This window comes from Neophocaena asiaeorientalis, unplaced genomic scaffold (genome assembly GCF_003031525.2).
Source record: "Neophocaena asiaeorientalis asiaeorientalis breed wild unplaced genomic scaffold, Neophocaena_asiaeorientalis_V1.1 scaffold206, whole genome shotgun sequence".
In the NCBI taxonomy this organism is placed as follows: domain Eukaryota; kingdom Metazoa; phylum Chordata; class Mammalia; order Artiodactyla; family Phocoenidae; genus Neophocaena; species Neophocaena asiaeorientalis.
In genome coordinates this window covers 1,588,737-1,596,879 of record NW_020174578.1, presented here as the reverse complement: position 1 = coordinate 1,596,879, position 8,143 = coordinate 1,588,737, and the positions used below count along the sequence as shown (strand labels likewise).

Below are 8,143 nucleotides of genomic sequence, written 5' to 3'. Positions count from 1 at the left end.
GGGGGCAGGAACAGCACCTGGAACGGAAGACAAGCATTCCGAGAAGCAGAGCTACACCCAGCAGCAGCCCAAAGATGATGGCCACGATCTCTCCTCCAGTCACGACCCTGGAAACTATAGGCACGTGGGGTGAAGAAGTCTGGGGGTGCTCAGAGCCCCCAGGGATGATGGAGGCTGGCAGGGCACACGGGGTGTGTGTGTGTGCGTGTGTGTGTGTGTGAGGCGGTCTCTCGGTGGCTTTGGGTGTGCATTCCCCAACCAGGGAGATGGGTGTGAGCGTGGGTGAGAGAGCCCGCGGAAAGGGCCCCACCCAGGGGGCACCAGCTTCCTTGGTCTGTCAATGGACACTAAGCTGAGGGGTTAGGAGAGGGGACAGGATGCTGGCTGGCGGTATACAGCACCAGAATGTGTGTCTGAGGAGGAGGTGTGGTGTGACTCTGCCCAGGGCCATCCGCCCAGGCGGCGTCTATGTGTGTGCGTGCCTGCGTGCGTCTGTGTGCATGTGTGTGCGTGTGTGTGTGTGTGCGCGTGGACGAGGAAGGAAGATCACTGACTGGAACAGGGTCTGAGAAACCTCAGGGGGATGACAGTCGCATGTGGGTTTGGGACAGAACACAGAGTAACCCACCCACCTGGTGGGCTGGTCCGAAACTCATGGTCAGGGGAGAAGGGGCCAGGGCCCAGGGGGGTCATCGTCCGGACTCTGACGGTGTACGTGGTGTCTGGCTGCAGTTCAGTCAGCAAAACCCGGGGCTCTAGAACCATCTGGTACCGTTCTTCATCCTGTGGATGGGGACTCGTGTTACCTGGGCTGTGCCAAACCAGACCTGGTGGAGGAGAAGGGCAGTCCTGGGAACACGTGTGAGGGGTGGGCTGCGGAGTGATCAGGGTAGGGCTCTTCAGAGGGCTCTGTCCTGAGAAAGCCACATGGTTCACTGCGGGCAGCTTTCTCCCATCCGGCGCCCCAGGAGAGGAAGGCTGGAGGTGCTCCGCCGTGAGCTCACCTGGTTCAACACGTGCAGCTCGTAGCTGAGGTTCCCCCCAGGGCTGCGAGGCCGGGACGCCGCCCAGGTCAGCTCCAGCTGCCGTGGCGCCTTCTTCACCAGCCTCACGGACAAGCCTGACAGGGTCACTGCGAGTCCAGAGGGAGGAAATCACTCAAGAAGCCGCTCCTTGCTTCCTGCTGGTCAATTTGTCCCTGGGATCCTCTGCCCTCCGGTCTCCTCCAGGCCCTGCTGGCCCCCCAGACCCCTCACCTGCATGCCCCATGCTGATGCTGAGTGAGGCGCTGGCGGGCTTGGAGGCACCCAGCTCCGACACTCCATTCTGGGCTTCAACGTTAAAGGTGTAGTTGGCGTCGGGCTCGAGGCCATCCACGCACACGGCGGCCGTAGTGAGCCCGCTGGGCCCCGGGGAGAAGCGCACGCTTCCCCCGCAGGGCTGGCAGGGCTCCCCGTCCAGCGCTGCTTCCCGACACTGAGAACACCCCACATTGTATCTGACATCCTCGCGTCCCCCCAGGTCTACTGGGGGCTCCCAGCGCAGGGAGAGCTGAGTCCCCGAAACAGAGAAGCTCAGGTTTCGGGGGACTGAGGGGGGGCCTGTGGGAGAAGACAGGCCATCAGTAGGAAGCAGCACGGCCCTCACTGGAGCTGCTGGCCCCTAGCCTTCTCCCAACCCCGATTCTCCAAGTCCTCTGCGGCCTTTGCCCGGAGATTCGATTCCTAGTGGGGAAAAGGTAGCTTAACCGCATCTCTGTGTTCCTCCAGGGAGAGCAGTGGTGCGCGTTTGGGGCCTTTAAGTGGCCGGCACCCTGGATGTTCCCTGATATCTGATAGGCTCTGGAAAGTTTGGACCCCAACACGGGTTAAGCCAAGGTCCTGCGCCTTGTCGCAGGCGGCCAGGCCCCGGCCCCGGACTCACGCGTGCATGCTGCGGCGGGGCCCTCCCCAGGAACGCGGTAGTGCCCGCTCTCGCAGGTGCACACGGTGGCCCCTTCAGACTCGGCTGTGCTGTGTTGAGGGCACTTGAGACAACTGGGTGTGTCCACGTCCGCCCTGTAGGAGCCTTTCGGGCAGGCTGGAGAGAGAATGACACAGAGCCAAGGTTGTCCAGTGTTTCACTGGGAGAATCACACCCCTCCCGCAAATCGCTTGTGGTGGGAACACCCCCGCGTGTGTCTCCCTAGGGCCTTGGGACACTCCGTTTAAAAATCACTGAGATGGGCTTCCCTGGTGGCACAGTGGTTGAGAGTCCGCCTGCCGATGCAGGGGACACGGGTTCGTGCCCTGGTCCAGGAAGATCCCACATGCTGCGGAGCAGCTGGGCCCGTGAGCCATGGCAGCTGGGCCTGCGCGTCCGGAGCCTGTGCTCCGCAATGGGAGAGGCCACAACAGTGAGAGGCCTGCGTACCGCAAAAAAAAAACCAAAAAACAAAACAAAACTGAGATGGAGCGTCGGCTTCCTTTCTTCCCTTGGCACCCGGTAGACCCTCCCCCGAGTGGTCCCTCCAGGTTCTTACCACCTCTTGGAGTCTCCTTACCGAGGCAGCCCTCAACACCGCCGCTGCTGCCTTCCTCGTAGCCAGGCTCACAGTGGCACCGCCCCACTGGCACCAACCACTGGCCGTCGGGGCTGCAGTGCATGCGGGGTGCACCCGAGGGGCCAGGGGTGATGTGGGCGTGGGGCAAGCAGGTCCCTGCCACTTCGGCCAACCCGCCTGGTCCAGGGAGAGTGTTGGGGAATTGGGCCAAGCCGTGCACAGTCTCAGGGCAGCGCTGGTAGAAGACCCGGACAGACACCAGGGCCACACAGGCGCCCGGGTTGTGGAAAGCGAGGTAGAGGCCTCGGCGGGTCAGGTGGCCCAAGGAGCAGCGCTCCACGTTCAGTTTCACGGCTCCAGACGCGAGGTCTCGAATGGTGAAGCTCTGGTCTGCAGCCACTGTGGTTACCTGGGAAGAAGGGTGCGGAAGAGGGAAAAATGGCAAAGTCGTGCTTCATTCCCACGTAACAGAAACGACTGTTTGCTTAATACTTGGCAGTTTACACAGGCATAAACAGAGGGCTGATTACACGGGAGCTACCGAGCCAAGCATTTGTATGTGCATTACACGGTCGAGTCCATGCAATAATCCTACAAGGCGGGATGCATCACCTTCCTCATTTGACAGATAAAGAAACTAAGGCTGAGAGAAGTTGAAGACCTCGAACAAGACGATACAGCTACTACATGGTGGGGCTGGGATTGGAGCCCAGCTGTGGGACGCTACAGCCCAGATAATTTCCACTATTCAAAGGTGCCAACGAGGTGATCAGTTATAAAGTGCGTCACCATTAATTTATTACTAATAACAAACTTTACAACAGCTGCTCTTTGGAAAAAAATGAGAGTCCATCCTCTAATATGTTCCCTTCTCTTTTGCATTCCAGTATGTTTTCTTGAGTAGGAAAGAGAGGGAAGGGATTAAAAAGTAGCCTGCAGAGAACTGTCTTCCTACACAACTCTAGGGATACTCATGGGCGTGTGTCACACACGAGTGTAGTGAGCATGGACGGAAAAGTCCAAATACCTCTCCCCTGCCTCCACCATGCCATGCTCTTATCTCAGTGGATGCTTGTAAAAGCCTCTCGAGTAGATGAGGCTGACAGTCATACTATTAATAATAAAATATTATTATCACTCCTTTAAGACAAGGAAAAACAGCCCAGAGAGGTTAAGTGACACGCCCCATGTCAGGACGCAGCTGAAAAGGTGCTCAAATCCAGACCTTCTGGTTTCTAGTCCCACATTCTTTCCACTATTCCACACCTACGCTCTCTTCCTGTTTCTGCCACCTTCTCTTTTTCTGAGTGGAATGGGGTCATGGAAGGGAGTGGGGCAAGGATCGGTGTCAGGGCTGAAATGGCCCTGAGGGGTAGAAGCACCTTCTGGAACAGGGGCCGCCGGAGCTGAATGCCCACATCCTGGTCACTCTCCATGTACAGGAGGTTGAAGGTCTCTTTGCAGCCCAGAGGCCCAGCTTCCCCGGGGAAACTCTTGCAGTCCCGCACAGTGAACTGCAGCTCCACGTGGACACGCGAGGCCTCCTCCCCCCGGTAGATCCAATTGGAGCGAAGCCAGTGGTCAGTGTCTCTGCTTTCTTGCACTGGGCAGTCCTGGTACATGTACAGTGGTGTCCCGTTCAGTATCTGCTGCACCTCACTCCACTGCGAGAGGAAAACGAGTGTCAGCCTCCAAGCCATCATCACCTGTTCCCCAAATGCTCAATTTCTAGAATGGATGGCGAGGAAGCTGGTGTCAGAGATGCCCAGGTTCACGCTACTTGTCCTGCCCTCTCCCCACCCCATGGCCCCAGGATAGTAGGTTAAATGTTTAGGGTCGGAGATTTCTTCGGATATAGCATGGGCAAGACAACACCCCCTTGACAACCCTGGCCAGCTCTGGACCCTTCGATGAGCCCCTCCAACTGCAAGAATATGAGCACCATTTTTACCCTCAGCAGAGCTGTCAGGTACCCCAAAGGCAGATTTTTGTAGCAAAAGCTCATGCATAAAAACTTTCTGCCTATTTGTTCAGAGACGAGGAGACAGCGTTTAATATTAAGGCCTCTGACCTTTGGAGGGTGAGAGCAAGCATAAAACTCTTCTGTAGGAGGGAATCTCACTCTCTACAAAATTCCTTCCAGTTACAGCCACTATCAAAAGTAACAACGGGGGCTTCCCTGGTGGCGCAGTGGTTGAGAGTCCACCTGCTGTTGCAGGGGACGCGGGTTCGTGCCCTGGTCCGGGAAGATCCCACATGCCGCGGAGCGGCTGGGCCCGTGAGCCATGGCCGCTGAGCCTGCGCGTCCGGAGCCTGTGCCCCGCTACGGGAGAGGCCGCAACAGTGAGAGGCCCGCGTACCGCAAAAAAGAATTTAAATAAAATAAAATTAAAATTAAAAAATATCAACAACGGAAAGAGTTGGTTGGACCCCTAGATACCATCCAGACCATCCTTAAGTTCTTTTACATTTAATCTTAATAATAATAACGGCCAGCAATAATGTAGCACTTACCATGGGCCAGTCACTATTCTAAGCACTTTCGATGAGGAAACTGAGTCACAGTGAGGTTAAAGGACACATTGCCCAAGGCACCAGCTATTAAGAGGAGGAGCTGGGAGGTGCACCCAGACACTCTAAGTTCCAGAGTTTATGCTCTTAATCATTATGCCTCTATGTGCTTATTACAAAAAGTCAAAGAATAAAAACTTACATATAACAAGAAGTGAAAGTCCTCCCATCCACCCATCCATTCTTAACAACTTGGAGTAAAACTTTCCAGATCATTTTCAGTGCCTCTAGAGAAACATTTGAATGTTTTTTTTCGTGTGCGTGTGTTTTTAACATAATTTTAAAAAATATACAAGTGTTACTCTGTAACTTACTTCTTTTTTTTATAACGAATAAAAAGTCTTTGAAAGATGTCCACAAGAGTATATGGAGCTACCTAATTTTTTTTAGCAATCCATAAAATAGTATCCCACTGTATGGATGTACCATAATCTATTTAATCATTCCTCTATTGTTGGACATTTAAGTAACTTCTAGTGATTGTTTACTTTTTAAGTAAACATGTACAGATTCCTGTAAGATTTCTATAGACCTGCTGTATCAAAGGGTAAATATAGTACAAATTTTATAAGAAGATACTGCCAGACTGTCCTCCACAAAGGCTTTATCAATTTACACTTTCACAATGCAGGAGGGCGCATTTTCTCAAAACCTCATCAACAGGGGATATTAATGAGCTTTTTACTTTTGGCAATCTTATGGACAGAACAGCTTCTGGCCATTGTAATGTACCTTTCTTTGAGGAGGAGGTTGTGCGTTTCTCTTTTGTTCATTGTCTATTTGTATTTTTATGCAGTTACGTATTTATAACTTTGCCTGATATTCTACTGCTATCTTCCGAGTGTTCATTTGGATCTTTTTTTCGTTTTTACATTATAGACATTAATCATTTGCTCGAAATGCGTATTTCATATATTTTCTCCGTCATGCCATTTAATTTTGCTAATGATGTCTGTGATGTTGACATACTTTTAAAATTTTTACATAATACCATTTATCTTCTTTCCTTTTTGTGTTGTGTATTTTGCTTGGGAAGCCCTCCCATCCCAAACTTATAAAGATCTTCTATATTTCTCCTAAGATTCTTTTAGGTTTGGTTTTTAGGTTTAGACTTTAATCTTCCTAGAATTAATTTTGTTGTCTGTAGAGTGTGAAGATGTAACTTTATCTTCTTCCTTTTTTTAAAAAAAAATTATGGACACTAAATTGTCAGTTTATTGACTAGTCTATACTTTCCACATTGATTTGCAATTCCAGTGTTATCACATACTAAAATCTCTAATATGCGGGTTTGTTTGGGGACTTTCTATTCTGTTCCATTGACCTGAATATTCTCGTGCAATGCCAAATGTTTTAATTATAATTGATGTACTGTATGGTACGTTCTGATATCTGGTAGGACAAGTTTCCTATTTCATTCTTCTTTTTTCAAAAGAATTCTCAGACATTCTTAAGTATATTCTCTGCCAGATGAACTTAAGAAGCTCTCAAATTCTATAAAATATTCCATTGATATTTTGGTTGCAACTCCCTTATTTTATAAAGAAGAGGCTGAGGCCCATAGAAAGTTCACTTTCCCAAGGGTTTTCATTGCTACTCGCAGCTTTGGAGGGTGAGAAAAAGCACCCTTAACTAAAGTCTGGGGTGGCATGGGGGCAGGGGCAGAAGTATATGTTGCTGTGAGGCATGTATTTTTGTACTACGTTAGGGAGTTCAAAGATCAGACAAGGGTTGTCCAGGCTGCAGTGATAGAAGGCACCTAGAGCCTGTTCTTAGGAAGAAGCTGTGATGGGGAAGCCGGAGTGGAAGGCTTGGGGTGAAGGTCAGGTGGAAAGGTGGTGCGGGGTTCACGCGCAGCTCATTAGTTAGACCACCAGGGCTGCAGCTGGACCAGGGGCAGCAGATGTTCCCAGCTATGACTCCCAGCTATGACTCGCCTCCCCCAGTTCCAGCAGTGACAGATGGGGGAGAAGCAGCTGCCCAGGATCAGCAACAAGGATCCTTTCACTTACCGCTTTGGTTGCTGGCTACTACATAGATACATTCTGGGGAGCGCGAATCTGAATGTGTGTGTGTGTGTGTGTGTGTGTGTGTTTTGAAAAGATGGGGAGGGGTAGAGGGGGAACAAGGCAGACAGTGGGAATGTGACTGCTGCTGTCTCCTTGCTTTCCTAGTACAAAGCTGTTTAGCCTGAGCTGCAAAAGGGGCCTTGCTTCCACTGCAGCCCAATTAGGGAAGAGCTATTTGGGTGGGGTGGCAGGGGAGGCCTGTGGGAGCCAGCAGACGGACCTGCAGCCCTCACTGTGGAGTGATTAGCTGCTTTATGAGATGAGGTGCCTATCAGAGCTGGCCTAATCCAGGATTTTCTGAGCAGCCCCTCCTGTAGGATACATTATGGTTTCGTCTATTCATTCTAATTACAGGCCACTCCATGGGAGAGCCGAGTGGAGCCAGGGCCCTAGGACTCCGAGGGAAAGAAAGCAAGTAACCCCAATCCCAGAAATACAGGCTGGATTCCTCCTGGAGTAGGAAAGAGAAAAGGGAACACCCAGAGAACAGGGTCTAGGACCAGAGGGAAGAGGCCTGAGGCCAGAGTCCTGGAGGCTGCAGCACCTGCGGAGGCTCCTGTGTTTCCAGGGCCAGCTCTGCTGAGTGACAGAAAGGTGCTCTATGGGACTCACAAGATCCTACCTCTGCTCACTGGGTCTTCGGAATATCCAAGAAGGGAAGGGGCTTGAAATGCATGGTGTGCCTGGGCTGGGGAAGGCGGGGGAGGTGTCAAGGGCTGAGGGACCTCTAATGGGGCAGCTTTTAACTCTGGGAGAGTCAAAGACCCTTTGAAGAATTTGATGAAAACTCTGGTTCTCTTCTCCAGGAAAAAAAAAAAAAAAAGTCCACATACAGCTACACAACTTCAAATACTCTTTTATGGGGTTCCCAGACCCCCTGAAACCTGTCTATGCAACTCCATTGGGATGGACGGACCTCAGATTGAGGACACTCTTCTATGTTTGGGTCTCAGCTCTCAAC

General features: G+C 51.6%; 1 protein-coding gene across 2 annotated transcripts in view; it reads right to left on the bottom strand.

The window, feature by feature from the left end:
• EPHA1 (EPH receptor A1) overlaps nucleotides 1-8,143 on the bottom strand; it is a 15,047-nt gene that overhangs the window by 5,338 nt on the left and 1,566 nt on the right. Inside the window, exons 3-9 of one of the 2 annotated variants that reach the window (XM_024758092.1) lie at nucleotides 3,925-4,206; nucleotides 2,543-2,951; nucleotides 1,924-2,079; nucleotides 1,257-1,601; nucleotides 1,005-1,132; nucleotides 633-783; nucleotides 18-114 (exon numbers count right to left, since the gene is read on the bottom strand). In XM_024758092.1, the coding sequence (XP_024613860.1) occupies nucleotides 18-114; nucleotides 633-783; nucleotides 1,005-1,132; nucleotides 1,257-1,601; nucleotides 1,924-2,079; nucleotides 2,543-2,951; nucleotides 3,925-4,206 (1,568 nt within the window). The remainder of the gene's footprint in view (nucleotides 1-17; nucleotides 115-632; nucleotides 784-1,004; nucleotides 1,133-1,256; nucleotides 1,602-1,923; nucleotides 2,080-2,542; nucleotides 2,952-3,924; nucleotides 4,207-8,143) is intronic. The other variant, XM_024758094.1, reaches the window with a different exon arrangement.